General features: G+C 34.6%; 1 protein-coding gene across 2 annotated transcripts in view; it reads left to right on the forward strand.

Annotated features, from left to right (window-relative positions):
* FCHSD2 (FCH and double SH3 domains 2) overlaps positions 1-18811 on the forward strand; it is a 272647-nt gene that overhangs the window by 45255 nt on the left and 208581 nt on the right. For both annotated transcript variants that reach the window (XM_081282330.1, XM_081282331.1), the window contains one exon: positions 2653-2698. In XM_081282330.1, the coding sequence (XP_081138456.1) occupies positions 2653-2698 (46 nt within the window). Of the gene's footprint in view, positions 1-2652; positions 2699-18811 lie in introns of those variants that run through there.

The following is an 18811-nucleotide window of genomic DNA, read 5'->3' on the forward strand; positions in this document are numbered from 1 at the left end:
TTGATTCTTTTATAAAAAATTTTGTCAGTACCAGGGATTGAACCCAGGGTTTTGTGCATGCCAGCCAAGTGCTCTACTATTGAGCTGTATCCCCAGTCCATGCTGTTGCTCTGCCTGTCTCTGGAGCTAACCTACTGAGCTATTTATTTATTTAGGTACTGGGCATTGAACCCGATGGTGCTTAACCATTGAGTCATATTCCCAGCCCTTTTTAAATATTTTAATTTAGAGATAGAGTCTCACTAAGTTGCTCAAGGCCTTGCTGAGTTGCTGAGGCTGGCTTCGAACTTGGAATCCTCCTGCCTCCTGAGCTGCTGGGATTACAGGCACATACCACTGTACCTGTCCCTATTGAACTCTTTAATCCAAATTTATGAAGATTGTGAAACCTGATGACATAGTTTTTGTTTTTTAATTAATTCAGCAGACATTGAATTTCTGGAATGTTCAGGCACTGTGCTACACATATAAATACTAATATACAAAGTATATTCATTGCTTTTAGCTCCTCAGTCAAGTCAGAGACAGTTGATAATCAAAGCAGGTGCTTATGTTGGAAGTTGCTTATGTTGAAGTTGCTGGAGTTTTGATTTGCATTTCTCTAATTTCTAGAGATGATGAACCTTTTTTTAAATATTGTTGATTTATTGCATATCCTCTTCTGAGAAGTATCTGTTCAGGTCCTTGGCCCATTTATTGATTGGGTTATTAGTTTTTTTGGTGTTTAGCTTTTTGAGTTCTTTATATATCCTAGAGATTAGTGCTGTATCTGATGTGTGAGGGGTAAAGATTTGCTCCCAAGCTGTAGGCTATCTATTCACCTCACAGATTGTTTCTTTTGCTGAGAAGAAACTTTTTAGTTTGATTCCATCCCATTTATTGATTCTTGGTTTTAATTCTTGCGCTATAGGAGTCTTTTTTTTTTTTGAGAGAGAGAGAGAGAGAGAGAGAGAGAGAGAGAGAGAGAATTTTAATATTTATTTTTTAGTTTTTGGCGGACACAACATCTTTATTTTTGTGTGTGGTGCTGAGGATCGAACCTGGGCTGCACGCATGCCAGGCGAGCGCGCTACCGCTGAGCCACATCCCCAGCCCCTATAGGAGTCTTATTAAGGAGGTTGGGGCCTAATTTTGAGATAGGATTCTTGCTAAATTGCTGAGGCTGTCCTCAAACTTGCAATCCTCCTGAGTACTTAGGGTTACAGACTTGTTTCACCATACCCTGCTAATATTATTGGTAGTTAATAATAATAAAAATTCATGAGTCCTTAGGTTTAGTTAAAGGGAGACCTTTTCCTTTTGTTATTTTTAATATTAAAAATTGGTTATTAACTCAAAACAAATATAGAAAGATTTTGAATAGTTATTTCTTTTCTTTTTTTTAATATTTATTTTTTAAGTTTTAGGCGGACACAATCTTTATTTTATATTTACTTGGTGCTGAGGATTGAACCCAGTGCCTTGTGCATGCTAGACGTGCAGTCTGCCACTGAGCCACAACCCCAGCCCCAATAGTTAACATTTCTTAACAGTCATTAGGGAAATTGAAATAATTTTTCAAGTGGTGTTTTGACTTTTTGCTCTTTTTTTTTTATGTTCTAGCTCACTATCATCCTCTTTTTTGTTCTTTTCACTTTCTTTTCTCTGCCTACTCTTATATCCCTGCCTTAGTGCAATGAAGATTATTTATTTTGTTTTACTCTTTGAGAGCTTTTATGTATAGAGCAAAATTTGACATAAGCCAGGTTTAGTATTTCAGATTTTCTTATATTTTATTTAGGTGCTGACTCCCACAATTAAAAATATACTCATTAATTTGAGTTGAAATAGAAAACTCAGAATATTCAAGGTAAATTGTCAATATCATCGCATTTTATTTATCATTCAATGCCTCAATTTGTAAAGTACACGGTTATTTTATGTACCACTAAAATAGGAGAAAATACTGCTAATCATAATTAAAAGGGAAATCTCAGTATTATAAATTTAAATTTTTTTTTTTTAAAGTCAGGGTTTCACTTTGTTGCCCAGTCTGGCCTCAAACTGTTGAGCTCAAGCGATCCTTCAGCTTCAACCTCTCAAGTAGTCAAGACTACAGGTGCTTTCTACTGTACCTGTCCATAAATATTAATACATAAAACTGTGAATCTTAGTAAATCTGTGAAATTACACACATATGGAAACTATGCTTCCATTTTTACTACAACTTGTAATGATTTTGTACTTTGATCAAAATTTGATTTTCACTTTTTCTGTAGTTCCCTCTATGTTGGTTGTTAAATTCAGTAAATAATTTCATCCCTTTCGAAGTCATTCTTATAATAATAGCTAACATTTATATAGGATTTACTGTGTGCTAGACACTATTTAGTGTATTTTTTATATTTTAGATAACTAAGTTTTAAAGTATCCTTATGTAGTGAGTGCTTTTAGTATTCCTATTTTATCAGTAGGAAACTGAGATACAGATCAATCACATGACTTGGCCCAAGATCATTCTGGTAAATGGTAGAGCTGGGCTTTGAATGTAACTGCAATGATCATGCTTGTAGCAGTATTTTCCTGCATATCTTACCAGGCAGTATTTTGTGTTGGTAAATTCGTATGAAATTATTAAGTTATGCTTTTGGTAATTTTTGTTTGTATTTTTAGGACATTCAGTCAGAAGAAGGCTGCTATTGAAAGAGAGTATGCACAGGTAAGCTTGGAGCTGGAGATCCCCTTTCTAGGTATGCCTCTTTTCCTTGGCTTAAGGACAAATATGGTTGTCAAGAGAGAACCTTAGTGTTCTTCTTTGTCTTCTCATTTCTGGCTACCTTTCTTTGATCCCCCTTTTGCTATATTTGAATCTTCAAGTGAGGAGCTAAGTTGTTCCTCATTACAAAGAAGAACTTGTTAGACATTATTTACAGTATTTGTATTTACAGATATGAATGATAATGAATACATTTCACAAATACATTTATTCATTTCCTTTATATGCTTAATTCTCTGCAGTTTATGTAAGGTTAATTTTTATATTTATTTAATCAAGCATTTAGTTCTTATTCAGCCCTGTTTATAGAGAGTGGTACGCTTTTCAGTGTACAGTATGGAGTTATTTGTAGGAAAATTTAAGCATTTCCATCTTTAATTTTGATTAGACCCTTATTTGTGCCTCAGTTAGCTGAATATTGCAAGAAAAAATTATGTTGACCATCATTTTTTGGATGTGTAAAAATCACTATTTTTACACATATAAATGTACTTAATATACTATTGTACTTAATAATTATTATTAAGTACTTATATGTTAAGTACTTATTAGGTATTTATTATTAAGTACTTATATGTACTTAATAACTATTAAATATACTTAATAATTATTTAAAAATAACTGTTTTTACACACATAAATGTACTTAACCTATAACTATTTTATGGGTTATAGGTAACCTATAAAAATAATTATAAAATGAAAAGAAGCTCTCTATGCTTGGAAAGATGGGACTTGTCACTGGATAAATAGGAACAATAGAAAAGAATCAAAGGAAAATCTCAGAGCATCAAAAACAACATATTGTTGTTTATATATAAACAACTATTTTTCCATTTACAAAAATAAATTTACATAATTTGGAATTTTGGGCCTTTTAAGCAGTTACTTTTTGTATGTAGTAGTAGTCTCAAAAGTTTCCCTCACCCCCTCAAATAATAAAATTCAAATTTGCAGCAACAATTTAAAACACAAGAGAAAAAGTACAAAAAAACATTGGAAGAAAAAAGTAACATGGAGTTAATGTTCTATGTTGTAACCACTATTGCTGCTGCTGTTGATGTTCATTAAAAATAATGAAGTGGGAGTATGATTTTCTTTTTTTTTTAAATTTTAATATTTATTTTTTAGTTTTCGGCGGACACAACATCTTTGTTTGTATGTGGTGCTGAGGATCGAACCTGGGCCGCACGCATGCCAGGCAAGCGTGCTACCACTTGAGCCACATCCCCAGCCCATGATTTTCTTTTTTATCTGTGCTTTTTCTGGTTTTAGTTTTAATTTTATTTCAATGTATTTAATTAGGTAAATGTCTGTCTATATTTGAATTAAGAGTTTTAGAGAATTATCCTAAGGTAGATAGAATTCAATTCATTAGTTAGTAATTGTAGAGTGCTTAGAATGGATCAAGGCTTCATATAATGAAAGTATCAGTTCTAATATTTATTTTGAGCCCTTTTTTCTGTGCACATATAGTAAGTACTGGAAATGATAGGTAACATGTATTGAATCCTTACTTTGTACCAGACTGTGCTGAGGATAGCCCTAATCTCAGTCAATCTTTTCTTCAGGTAAAAGATTAACAGCAAATACCTATATTGGTTTGCCCATTGATCATTTCCATATCTTTAAATAATGTGCTCATGACTGATTATTTACCTGCTTTAAGCATTATCTCAGGCAGAGCTGTAGCTCAGTGGTTGAATGCTTGCCTAACAAGGCCATTGGTTCCATTTCCAGCATTGCACCCGCCTCCCCCCAAAAGTGCTTGATTATTTATAATAAAGTGAGAAAATAATAAAATTTAGTGAAAACACTAAACCATTCCTTTATAGCCTACTCTTTTCAGTATAATTGTGAGACTGGAGTTGTACGTCAGGAGTAGAGTGCTTGCCTAGAACGCTTGAGGCCTGTGTTCACAAACTCCCCAAAACAAATCTCTAATATAACTGTCACACTACTTGAGTGTCTTTATTAGTTTTGTAACTTTACCATCGTATTTAAGCTTCTTTTCTTCTATTAAGTGCATATATTTTATATATATATATGCACACACATACATGTTTAAGTATTACACAGTAAGTAGAATTACATTTTATAGAGTAGTCAGGTTTACCCTTGAAGTTACCTTAAATGTCTGTCAAGTAGATTATAGTTAGTTAAGTCTGAATAATAATATATGTAAATTATATAAGGTATTTAATAATGTATCTTTTAAAACCTCTTGAAGCAATTATATTCAGAATTAATATATTACATTGCTGTCTGCCAGGGAGGTTAAGTACATTTATAGAGCCAGTTTGTTGACTGTTCTTTTACTTATCATCATATTTGCCTTATAGATGATTTTTCTTAGTTCTTATTTTCTGATGTTTTCCCAATTAATTTTTAAATTTATTTTCTGAAAAGTTAGGCAATATTGTCTCTTATTTTTTGGTTGCTTAAATATTTACTTCTTATCAATAGTACAGAAACTCCTAAAATAATTGATACTTTCTTTTGTCAGTGTGTACTAATTATTTCAGACCAATTTGCATTCCCTGTGTTAAAAACATGCCCTGTTGGTGCCCTTATTGGTACACGGTCAGAGAGGAGAGTGATAGTTGCACTAATTAAATTTCTTTCTGTTTTTTTTTTTTTTAAAGTTCAGTGTACAGTTGAAATTTTGGAAGATAAATTTTTAAAAATTGGTATAGTAGGTATATAGTAAGTAAGGTTGGACAGATCTTGAGTGTACTGTCTGATACATTTTTGTGAATTTGTGAGTAGTTTCAGTTATGTAACTACTACTCAAATTAAGATATAGAGCTTTACAGGTGCCCCAGAAGCATTCAATACTCATACCTTTCAGTGGTAACTAGTACTCTTTTATAAGGATTAGTTGTTGTCTTTAGACTTCTTGTGCTTCTTAAATTAAATGGTGTATATCAAGCAAATGTGCTCTTACTTCATGGAGTATGGATCATACTCCACAAAATACGTACTCTTCCGTGTCTGATTCTTTCTTTTGGCATTACATTTTGAAGCTTCATACACGTTTTTTCATGCAAGGGTAGGCAGTTTGTTCTTCTTTATAGTACCCACTGAATGAATATATCACAATTTGTTTTTGTAGTGTACTAATGATGAAAATCTTAGTTTCATGTTTTGAATGATTTTGACTAATGCTTCTAAGCAAAGGTTTTACATATTGTTTTGGTAGATATATGTACACAGTTCTGTTAGATGTTTATGTAGGAACCTAGGAGTAGAATTGCTGGGTCATTGCTTATGTGTATCTCCTACTTGAGTAGATATAGCCAAGCAGTTTTCCAAAGTGATTGTACCAATTTACATTCTCACCAACAATTTATGAGAGTTGGGTTTGCTCCATATCTTTGCCCATATTTGGTTTTCTCTAAAATTAAAGCAGCTGATTTCTTTTCCTTTAAAAAAATATATATATATAAAATAATACTAGGGATTGAACCTAGGGGTGCTTAACCACTGAGCCACATCCCCAGACCTTGTTATTTTTATTTAATGACAAGGTCTATATAAGTTGCTGAGGGCCTCGTTAAGTTGCTGAGGCTGTTTTTGAACTTGGGATCTTCCTCCTCAGCCTCCTGAGCCATTGGGATTACAGGTGTGTGCCACCACGTCTGGCAAAGAAAGACTGACTTTTGATAAATATAAAGTAAATTTTATTTTCTTCTTAATAAGCTGCGTAAAAGTTGACATACATAAAGAAGTATGCAAAAGTATATTATAGCTCCACAATTTTTTTTTTTTTTGTACCAGGGAATGGACCCAGAGACACTTAACCACTAAGTCACATTCTCAGCCCTTTTTATTTATTTATTTTTTATTTTGAGACAGGGTCTTACTAAGTAGCTTAGGGCCTGGCTAAGTTGCTGAGGCTGGTTTTGAACTTGGAAACCTCCTGCCTGAGCTTCCCAAATCACTGGGATGATAACCATCATACCTAGCTCCACAAATTTTTAATACATGACCAAATTGTTTTCCAATTTGACTATCATTTTTTGTCCCCACCAGCAGTGTACAGAGGTTTTAGTTCCAGTACTATCCTAGTCAGTACCTTGTCATTGTCTGTCTTTTCTGATTATAGTCATTGTGGTGGTCACAATCATTATGAAATGGTGTCACTAGTACATTTCTTTTTAAAAATGTTTTTATTAATGCTTTTATAGTTACATATAATAGTAAGGTTCATTTTGACATATTCACAAATGCATATACCATTATTTGCTCCATCTCAATCTCCAGTACTTTCTCGTTTTTTCTCCTGTCTCCCTGATCTAGCCCCTTTTCTACTGTATTGGTCTTCCTTCTTAATACATTCTTACATGTGTCTTAGGTGATTATATATGTGTATTCTATTGGGGATATGCTAAGGAGTGGAATTGTATCATGGGTTATGTATCTGGCTTTGGAAGATATAAAAGAAATTGTGTTCTAAAGTAATTGTTGCAATTTACAATCCTATGGACAGCATTGAGAGTTGTAGTTGCTCTAAGTCCTCATCAACACTTTCTTTTTTTCATTTTAGCCTTTCTGGTGAGTATATGGTGGTAAAAATATTATAGATTTGATTTTCATTTTCCTGATGTCTAATGAAGTTGAGTAACTTTTTCATATTTTGTTTGGGCATTTAGATATGCTGTATTATGAAGTTCCTGTCAAGTTTTGTCATTTTTTTCTTATTGATTTGTACTTTTTCAAAAAATATTATGATATGGCTGCTTTGTCAGATGTTGTATACATTGTAGACATTGGTATATCATGCAGAAATATCATGGTTTGTGGCTTGCCTAATTTTTAAAAAATATTTTTTAGTTACAGGTGGACATAATATCTTTATTTTTATTTTATGTGTTGCTGAGGATCGAATCCAGTGCCTCACTTATGCTAGGCAAACGCTCCACCTCCAAGCCACAACTCCAGCCCCGTGGCTTACCTTTTTATCTATACATGGTTTCTTTTGCTAAAAACAACTCCTTCATTTTCATGAAATGTAGTTTATTTTCTTTTAAAGGTAATGCTCTTTATGCCCTATTTGTTTGTTGTTGGGGCTGGAGTTGTATCTCACTGGCAGAGTGCTTGTCCCTCACGCGGGAGGCCCTGGGTTCAATTCTCAGCACTATATTAAAAAGTAAATAAACAAAAATAAATATTTTTTTTTAAAAGTTTGTTGTTACCCAAAGGTCTACTCTGAGGTGTCATTCAATGTTCTAAAAATTTTATTGTTTAATCTTTCACATTTAGTTGTGGTATGTCTGAAATAAGCTTTTATGTATGGTGTGGGATTGGAGTCAGGATTTCACTTTCTATATGGATGCCCAGTTAAAGAAGCATCATGTACTGGAAAGTCTTACCACTCTACCTGCATCCCTCTATTGTATGGAAGTGATATTTTGTGGCCTGATAAGTAGTTATATCTGTATAAGTCTATTTCTGGACTTCATTCTGTTATGTTGATCTATTTTTTTTAAAAATACGTTTGACTTTGTTTCATTGTTTTAATTACTGTGACTTTATAATAATAAATATTAATATCTGGGCTGGGGTGGTACCTGCCTACCATGTACGAGGCACTGGGTTTGATTCTCAGCACTGCATAAAAATAAATAGAGGTCCGTTGACAACTAAAAAGTATTTTAAAAAATATTAATATCTGGGAGCTTAAGAACCTTTTCACTATTCTTGGCCCCTTATTTCTTTTCTTTTTTGGTTCTAGGGATTGAACTCAGGGTACTCAACCACTGAGACACATCCCCAGCCCTATTTTGTATTTTATTTAGAGATAGAGTCTCACTGAGTTGCTTAGCCCCTGGCTTTTGCTGAAGCTGGCTTTGAATTTGCTGTCCTCCTGCCTCAGCCTCCCAAAGCTGTGGCGATTACAGGTGTGTGTCATTGCACCTGGCATGCCTGGAATTTTGATTGGAATTGCTTTGAATCTTTAGATCAATTTGGGGGGAACTAATATCTTAATATGGAGTCTTTTAATCTCCATCTTTTGTTTAGTGCTTTTTTTTTTTTCTTTTCAAATATTCCAGTATTTTAAACACACTGGTTCATTGAATCCTCCCTTTTGTAAGAGGTCTTTTTTCAATCTGGGTTATCTGGGTTATCTGTGATTGCTATGTAGCTCTTATCTTGAATACATTTTTCTTTATTGGGTTGGATTCATTAATTCTTGGGTTCTTATTTTTCTTCTTAGTTTATTACCTTATTTTTTGAAGCATTTCAAGCAGGAATTTCCTAAAAAAAATTTATACTTGTGATTTCACTGTAATTTAGTAATGTTTTATGAAGAACAGTTTATGAATATACTGTACTATAAGTCTGATAGATTTCAAAGAGTTACATAAGTTTCCTTCATATGGAAATATCAAAAGTGAAGGTTTTATGGAAATTATTAGGAAGGAAAATCATCTGTCCCTTCACTGTGCAGAGATAAACATTAATTGTTTAATTAATGTTTTATCATATAACCTTATGGCTTTTTCCTTTGGACATCTATATAATTTAAGTGTATCGAGTGAATTTATATAAAATTTATAATTAGCTGGGCGCAGTGGCGCAGGCCTCTAATCCCAGTAGCTCAGGAGACTGAGATAGGAGGATGGTGAGTTCAAAGCCAGCCTTAGCAACAGCAAGGCGCTAAGCAAGTCAGTGAAAACCTTTCTCTAAATAAAATGCAAAATAGGGCTGGGATGTGGCTCAGTGGTCGAGTGCCCCTGAGTTCAATCCCTGGTCTCTCCCCCTCCCCCCTCCCCTCACCCCCCCCCCAAAAAAAAAAAACTTATATATAGGGCATGGTGGCACACTTCTGTAGTCCTTAATACTTGGGATGCTGAGGCACTTTGGGGCCAGTCTTGGCAATATAGGGAGACTCAATCTCTTAGAAAAAAACTATAAATATACTTTTTTGTTCAAAATTATTAATACTTAATGAACATTTTTTTGTTCTATAGCATTACTGAACTACCTACTTATTACAATTTCGGATATTTTATTTTATTTGATATGCCACCATTTATTTAACCTTTAATTGGATATTTAGATTTTTGCTTTTTAAAATATAGACAATGTATGTTGAACCACTTTGCATATAACCCAGATTATTTCCTTGTACCAATTCCCATAAATGAAATCTCTAGGTAAGAAGATATGTATGTTTTTAAGGCTTGAGTACTACACAACGCAATATTCTACATAAAATATTTATGTTCTCAGTAGCAGTATATGAGAATGCTTTGTTTCCCATGTAGTTGCTATTATTAGATGACAGCATTAAAAAATTTAAATGTTACTTAAATGCTATTTATCTTGGGTATATGTAAAAAGGAAAATATAAGTATGATAAGTTAGCTAAGGTATTATTAAAATGTTTCGATATTTAGAATCAATTTCTTTATTTTCCTACACTGTATTACTTCTTGTACTAGTGATGTCTTTTTCTTTTTCTTTCTTTCTTTCTTTCTTTTTTTTTTTAAACTGGGAGTTGAATCCAGTGGCATTCTAATACTAAGCTACATCACCACCCCTTTTTATTTTTTTATGTATAGAATTGATGAATATATTTCCTATTTCAGACTTTTTCTGATATCACTGTTATAGAAAAGTTGAAACTTGGGAGGGGTCATTAAAAAACATAGCATCTTTTTTCATAGATTGAAGAATATGTTCTGTTTTTGTTTTTTTTTTTTTTTTTAAATTTTGGCAGTACTGGGAATTAAGCCCAAGGGTGCTCTACTACCACACCTTTTAATTTTTTGAGACGGGGTCTTGCTGAGTTGCTGAGGTTGAACCTGTGATCCTCCTGCTGCAGTCCCTGGAGTTGCTGGGATTACACATCTGGCTGAAGAATGTATTCTAAAATAAAAATTTTATAACATTATCAGGAAGAAATGATTCGTATCAATTTTGCATTCATATCAGTCTTGATTTTTAAGTAAAGACTGAAAAAATTAAAAATATGTTTCAAGTCAGTCTTAAGTATTTGTGGGAATATTTTGTAATAACCTATATTTAATTTTTTTTAAATATTTATTTTTTAGTTAGACACAATATCAGTATTTTATTTCTGTGTGGTCCTAAGGATCGAACCCAGTGCCTCATGAATGCTAGGCAAGCACACTACCACTGAGCCACAACCACAGCCCTATTAAATAATATTTAAGAGATGAAAAATAATTAGACCAGTATTGAACTCTTCATTTTTAAAAATATAGTATTACTTACTAAATGATCTTTGAAAGGAGAAGGCAGTTTTAATATTTTTTACCCAAAGATTTTTTTTAACCTTTATTTTATTTATTTGTGGCTTTTTTTTTCTTTTTGAGGAATGTGAATGAAAAATTTATTTGCTCATTTCTTGCATTTGAAGTACTCTTCGATGACATCCTTGACCTGAGTTTCTTTGCCATAATCCTTAACAACTACACAACTGCAACCAACCACTTTACGGGGCTTTCCCTCTCAGTCAGTTTTACAGAGGCCTACCCATTTTCTTAGTTTCTTGTTGTCATTGACCTTAATTAGATTGATTTGGTGTTTAGCACAAAGGGCCTCCACCAATTTGACATACATAGGCTCATTACACTTGGATGCAAGTACACAGAGATGGGCCTGGTGCTTGTCTAAGGCTTTGGCAGCTTCGCGAATTGCTGCTGGAGGTGTAATGGACTTCAATACTGCTTATTTATTTGTTTTTATGTGTTGCTGAGGATCTAATTCAGTGCCTCACATGTTAGGCAAGCGCTCTACCACTGAGCCACAATCCCAGCCCCGAGTTTTTTTTTTTTTTTTAAATGGGAATAAATATCTAATTGCCTTATTTGTACTTACTGCAGTATCCACTGACTACACATTTTTCAAAATTAAAGATATGAAATGGGATACTATTTTTTTTTTTTTTTTTTTTTTGAGACAGGGTTTTGCTAAGTTGCTGGCCTTAAACTTAACAATCCTTCTGCCTTGGACTCCTGAGTCACTAGGATTTCAGGTGCAAGCCACTGTACCTAGCTGGGCCTGTTCTTTTTTGATGAGCATTTTTATTAGGATAACTATTTAACTTTACTTTTTTAAATTTAAATTGAATGAATTTTCAGTTTGAAATAAATCAAATTGATGATGTTGAAAAATTACTTGACTTCTTTGACCTTTTTTTCTTTTAGTTTTGAAAGGGGAAGACTGACCATTCTTTTCTACCTTCTTCTCTGCCTACCTTTGGAGACCAGATGCACTAAGGAACATGAAGATACTTCCTAATCTATGTGTATACATGATATGAACTTTATTGTTTTTACTGTGTTGGTTTTCCTTGTCTCTGAATTGTTGTAACCTAGCTTTGTTAGATAATATATTTCCCTATTGGAAAAAGAGTGGCATGTTGAAATTGAGGACCTTGGCATGTATTAGATATTCTAAGTCACATTTCTCTGAGAAGGATTTTGACATTAGATCATGGGGATTTTCTTAAATTTGGGTAAGCACTGTAAAAATGCTCCCAGCACAAGAATATTGACTGCTTATTTAGCTTTTTAAATTAATTAATTATTTATTTGTGGTGCTGGGGATTGAACCCATGGCCTTGTGCATGCCAGGGAGGCAAGCATTCCACCAACTGACTATATCTCCAATCCTAGTATTTTATTTTTGAGCTGGGGTCTTGTTTCCCAGACTGGCCTCAAACTCCTGATCCTCCTGCTTCTGTCTCCCTAATAGCTGGGGTTATAGGAGTATGTCACCACACCCAGCTTTGATGAGCATTTTATTAGGATAACTATTTAAATTTTCTTTTTTTTATTAAAAATTTTTATTTATATATGACAGCGGAATGCATTACAATTTTTATTACACATAGAACACAATTTTTTACATCTCTGGTTGTATACAAAGTGTATTCACACCAATTCATGTTTTCATACATGAATTTTGGATAATAATGACCATCACATTCCACCATAATTTCTAACCCCATGCCCTCTCCCTTCCCCTCCAACCCCTCTGCCCTATCTAGAGTTCTGTCTATTCCTCCATGCTCCCTCTCCCTATCCCACTATGAATCAGCCTCCCTATATCAGAGAAAACATTAGGCATTTGTTTTTTTGGGATTGGCTAACTTCACTTAGCATTATCTTCTCTAACTCCATCCATTTACCTGCAAATGCCATGATTTTATTCTCTTTAATTGCTGAGTAATATTGCATTGTGTATATATGCCACATTTTTTTTAATCCATTATCTATTGAAGGGCACCTAGGTTGGTTCCATAGTTTAGCTATTGTGAATTATGCTGCTATAAACGTTGATGTGGCTGTGTCCCTGTAGTATGTTGTTTTAAGTCCTTTGGGTACAGACTGAGGAGAGGGAATGGAGGGTCAAATGGTGGTTCCATTCCCAGTTTTCCAAGAAATCTCCATACTGCTTTTCATATTGGCTACACCAATTTTCAGTCCCACCAGCAGTGTATGAGTGAACCTTTTTCCCCACATCCTTGCCAACACTTATTGTTGTTTGTATGTATAATAGCTGCCATTCTGACTGGAGTGAGATGAATTCTTAGAGTGGTTTTGATTTGCATTTCTCTAATTGCTAGAGATGATGAACATTTTTTTCATATATTTGTTGATTGATTGTATATCATCTTCTGAGAGGTGTCTGTTCAGGTCCTTGGCCCATTTATTGATTGGGTTATTAGTTTTTTTGGTGTTTAGCTTTTTGAGTTTTTTATATACCCTAGAGATTAGTGCTCTATCTGGTGTGTGAGGGGTAAAGATTTGCTCCCATGCTGTAGGTTATCTATTTACCTCACAGATTGTTTCTTTTGCTGGGAAGACACTTTAGTTTGAGTCCATCCCATTTATTGATTCTGTTTTTTTAAAGAGAGAGAGAGAGAGAGAGAGAGAATTTTTTTAATATTTATTTTTTAGTTTTTGGCGGACACAACATCTTTGTTTGTATGTGGTGCTGAGAATCAAACCCAGTGCCTCACACATGCTAGGCAAGTGCTCTACCACTTAGCCACAACCCCAGCCCTGCTTAATGACTTTTTTTGGTACAACTTTTTATTTGGAAAACCCAAATCTTTAGAAATGTTGAAAGAATAGTGTACCAAAGAGTTAGTGCGTTTCCTTTTTGTTAGTTGGTTATTAACATTTTGCCACATTTACTTTAGCCACAATTTTTTTTAACCCAGGATTGTTTTAAAGTAAGTTGTAACTATCTTGATACTTCACTTCCGCATTCTTCAATTTGCATCTTCTGAAAACAGAAATATTTTCTAGAATAACTATAATGTCATTATCATTCCCAAGATAATAATAATTTTATAATATCACCTAATGTATATTTATATTTAGATTCTCTCATTTATTCCCCATCTCCCCCCCCCACCCCCCCCTACCGTGTGCTGGACTCAGGGTATGCATGGGGTGGAATGACTGGGTAGCTGAAGGGAAGAAGGAAGTTTTGAGATCAGGTCCTTTGGGGGCCGCAGACTTCTGGCAATATGTAGCTTTCATAAGGATTCATGACACGCCATGGCTAAACCACCAATAAGAATAAGATATTCTTGGAAATCTAGGTGTCCATCACTGTTGAGGTTTATTTTTTTATGCAATCAAGGGCACCAGAATCCTTCTGGTTCTTGGTGAAGGCAGCCAATTCTGTATTCATGAGCTTAGGAACTCTCTCTTGGAGAGAGTGCAGCTATTCCCATCCTTTTTAATACACTTCTGGAAAATAGCAATCAGGGACTCAGTACCCCTCAGTTTCTATAAGGTGGGACATTTTTGCTGGATTGGAGTAAATAGCGTGCAGCTGTCTGGGAGTGGTGCTATACTCACATTTTATTTTTGATAACATATGGGGAAAGTAGAAGTTTATTTAAAGATCTGCCAGTTCTCATATGTTGAGAAAATATTTACTGAGTTATAGTCTTTTTTTTTTTGTGTGTGTGTGTGTGTGTGTGTGTGTGTGTTTGTGTGGTACTGGGCATTGAACTCAGGGCCTTGTGCATGCTACACAAGTGCTCTACCTCTAAGCTGTACCCTCAGCCCTTTTTTATTTTATTTTGAGAACAGAGTCTCACTAAGTTGCTCAGGCTGGCCTTGAGCTTGTGGTCTTCTTGCTTCAGTCTCCTGAGAGGCTGAGATTACAGGAGTGTGCCACAACTCCCGGTGAGTACTCTTTTAGGTACCATAGATATATAGCAGTGCTCAAAAAGTAGGTGGCAGGAGTCTGTGGACTTAACAGAGCTTCTATTCTATAGTTGTATGTAGTCTTCCAATTAAACATTTTAGTTATTTTTCTTCAAAGCCACTTTTTGGCATTATGGTCAATTGACAAAGAATGGCCTTTATAGAATTATTATTAAAGTTGTATGTTTCTTTTTTTTATATTTTTTTATTGGTTGTTCAAAACATTACAAAGCTCATGATATATCATCTTTCATAAATTTGACTCAATTGGGTTATGAACTCCCATTTTTACCCCAAATACAAATTGCAGAATCACATCAGTTACACACTCACATTTTTACATAATGCCATATTAGTGACTGTTGTATTCTGCTACCTTTCCTATCCCCTACTATCCCCCCTCCCCTCCCCTCCCATCATCCCTCTGTACCTCATCTGCTGTTGTTCAATTCTCTCCCTTGTTTCCCCCCTCTTTCCCCTCACATCCTCTTCTATGTAATTTTGAGTAGCATTGAGGGTCCCCTACCATTTCCATATACTTTCCCTTCTCTCTCCCTTTCTCTCCCCCCACTCGTCTTTGTTTAATGTTAATCTTTTCCCCATGCTCTTCCTCCCTGTTCTGTTCTTAGTTGCTCTCTTTATATCAAAGAAGACATTTGGCATTTGTTTTTTAAGGATTGGCTAGCTTCGCTTAGCATAATCTGCTCTAATGCCATTCATTTCCCTGCAAATTCTATGATTTTGTCATTTTTAATTGCTGCGTAGTACTCCATTGTGTATAGATGCCACATTTTTTTTATCCATTCATCTATTGAAGGGCATCTAGGTTGGTTCCACAGTCTAGCTATTGTGAATTGTGCCGCTATGGTCATTGATGTGGCAGTATCCCTATATTACGCTCTTTTAAGATCCTCAGGGAATAGTCCGAGGAGGGCGATAGCTGGGTCAAATGGTGGATTCATTCCCAGCTTTCTCAGGTATCTCCATACTGCTTTCCAAATTGGCCTTACCAATTTGCAGTCCCACCAGCAGTGTACAAGTGTACCCTTCTCCCCACATCCTCCCCAACACTTATTGTTGTTTGACTTCATAATGGCTGCCAATCTTACTGGAGTGAGATGGTATCTTAGAGTGGTTTTGATTTGCATTTCTCTGACTGCTAGAGATGGTGAGCATTTTTTCATGTACTTGTTGATTGATTGTATGTCCTCCTCTGTGAAGTGTCTGTTCAGGTCCTTGGCCCATTTGTTGATTGGGTTATTTGTTATCTTATTGTTTAATTTTTTGAGTTCTTTGTATACTCTGGATATTAGGGCTCTATCTGAAGTGTGAGGGGTAAAAATTTGTTCCCAGGATGTAGGCTCTCTATTTACCTCTCTTATTGTTTCTCTTGCTGAGAACAAACTTTTTAGTTTAAGTAAGTCCCATTTGTTTTTTCTTGTTATTAACTCTTCGGCTATGGGCGTCCTATTAAGGAATTTGGAGCCCGACCCCACAGTATGTAGATCGTAGCCAACTTTTTCTTCTATAAGACGCAGTGTCTCTGATTTGATATCTAGCTCCTTGATCCATTTTGAGTTATGTTTTGTGCATGGCGAGAGAAAGGGATTCAGTTTCATTTTGTTGCATATGGATTTCCAATTTTCCCAGCACCATTTGTTGAAGATGCTATCCTTCCTCCATTGCATGCTTTTAGCCCCTTTATCAAATATAAGAAAGTTGTAATTTTGTGGATTGTTTTGTGTGTCCTCTATTCTGTACCATTGGTCCACCCGCCTGTTCTGGTACCAGTACCATGCTGTTTTTGTTACTATTGCTATGTAGTAGAGTTTGAACTCTGTTATCGCTATACCTCCAGATTCACACTTCCTGCTTAGAATTGCTTTTGCTATTCTGGGTCTTTTATTTTTCCATATGAATTTCATGATTGCTTTATCTATTTCTACAAGATATGCCGTTGGGATTTTAATTGGCATCGCATTAAACCTGTAGAGAACTTTGGGTAATATCGCCATTTTGATGATGTTAGTTCTGCCTATCCATGAACAGGGTATATTTTCCCATCTTCTAAGATCTTCTTCTATCTCTCTCTTTAGGGTTCTGTAGTTTTCATTGTATAAATCTTTCAGCTCTTTTGTTAGGTTGATTCCCAAGTATTTTATTTTCTTTGAGGATATTGTGAATGGAGTGGTTTTCCTCATTTCCATTTCAGAAGTTTTGTTGCTGATATACAGGAATGCCTTTGATTTATGCATGTTGATTTTATATCCTGCCACTTTGCTGAATTCATTTATTAACTCTAGCAGTTTCTATGTAGACCCTTTTGGGTCTGTTAAATATATTATCATGTCATCCGCAAATAGCGATAATTTAAGTTCTCCTTTTCCTATTTTTATGCCTTTAATTTCTTTTGTCTGTCTACTTGCTCTGGCTAGTATTTCAAGAACTAAATTGAATAGAAGTGGTGATAGAGGGCATCCCTGTCTTGTTCCAGATTTTAGAGGGTATGCCTTCAGTTTTTCTCCATTTAGGATGATGCTAGCCTGAGGTTTAGCATATATAGCTTTTACAATGTTGAGGTAAGTTCCTGTTATCCCTAGTTTTTCTAGTGTTTTGAACATAAAGGGATGCTGTACTTTGTCAAATGTTTTTTCTGCATCTATCGAGATGATCATGTAGTTCTTGTCTTTAAGTCTATTGATGTGGTGTATAGTATTTATTGATTTCCGTATATTGAACCAGCCTTGCATCCCAGGGATGAATCCTACTTGATCATGGTGCACAATTTTTTTGATATGCTTTTGTATTCGATTCGCCAGGATTTTATTAAGAATTTTTGCATCCAAGTTCATTAGAGATATTGGTCTGTAGTTTTCTTTCTTTGAAGTGTCTTTGTCTGGTTTTGGGATCAGGGTGATGTTGGCCTCATAGAATGAATTTGGAAGAGCTCCTTCTTTTTCTGTTTCTTGAAATAGCTTGAAAAGTATTGGTATTAATTCTTCTTTGAAGGTTTTGTAAAACTCCGCTGTATACCCATCCGGTCCAGGGCTTTTTTTGGTTGGTAGTCTTTTGATGGCTTCTTCAAATTTCTTCCTTTGTTATTGGTCTGTTTAAATTGTGTGTGTCTTCCTGACTCAATCTGGGCAGATCGTATGACTTAAGAAATTTATCGATATCTTCACTATCTTCTATTTTATTGGAATATAGGGTTTCAAAATACTTTCTAATTATCTTCTGTATTTCTTTAGTGTCTGTTGTGATATTGCCTTTTTCATCCCGTATGTTAGTTATTTGAGTTCTCTCTCTTCTTCTCTTCGTTAGCATGGCTAAGGGCCTGTCGATCTTATTTAGTTTTTCAAAGAACCAACTTTTAGTTTTTTCAATTTTTTCAATGGTTTTTTTTTGTTTCAATTTTGTTGATTTGTGCTATAATTTTAATTATTTCTTGTCTTCTACTACATTTGCTGTTGTTTTGCTCTTCCTTTTCTAGGTTTTTGAGGTGTAGTGTGAGTTCATTTATTTGTTCGTTTTTTTCTTTTTTTGGGAAAAGAACTCCAAGAAATGAATTTCCCTCTTAAAACTGCTTTCATTGTGTCCCATAGATTCCGGTATGTTGTGTCTGTATTGTCATTTGTCTCTATGAATTTTTTTATCTCCTCCTTTATGTCTTCTGTAACCCATTGATCATTCAGTAACATATTGTTCATTTTCCATGTGATGTAGAATTTTTCCTTCCTTTTTTTATCATTGATTTCCAGTTTCATTCCATTATGATCAGATATGGTGCATGGTATTATCTCCACGCCTTTATATTTACTAAGAGTTGCCCTATGGCATAATATATGGTG

This window comes from Spermophilus citellus, assembly GCF_964194105.1.
Source record: "Spermophilus citellus genome assembly, chromosome: 2".
Taxonomy (NCBI): Eukaryota; Metazoa; Chordata; class Mammalia; order Rodentia; family Sciuridae; genus Spermophilus; species Spermophilus citellus.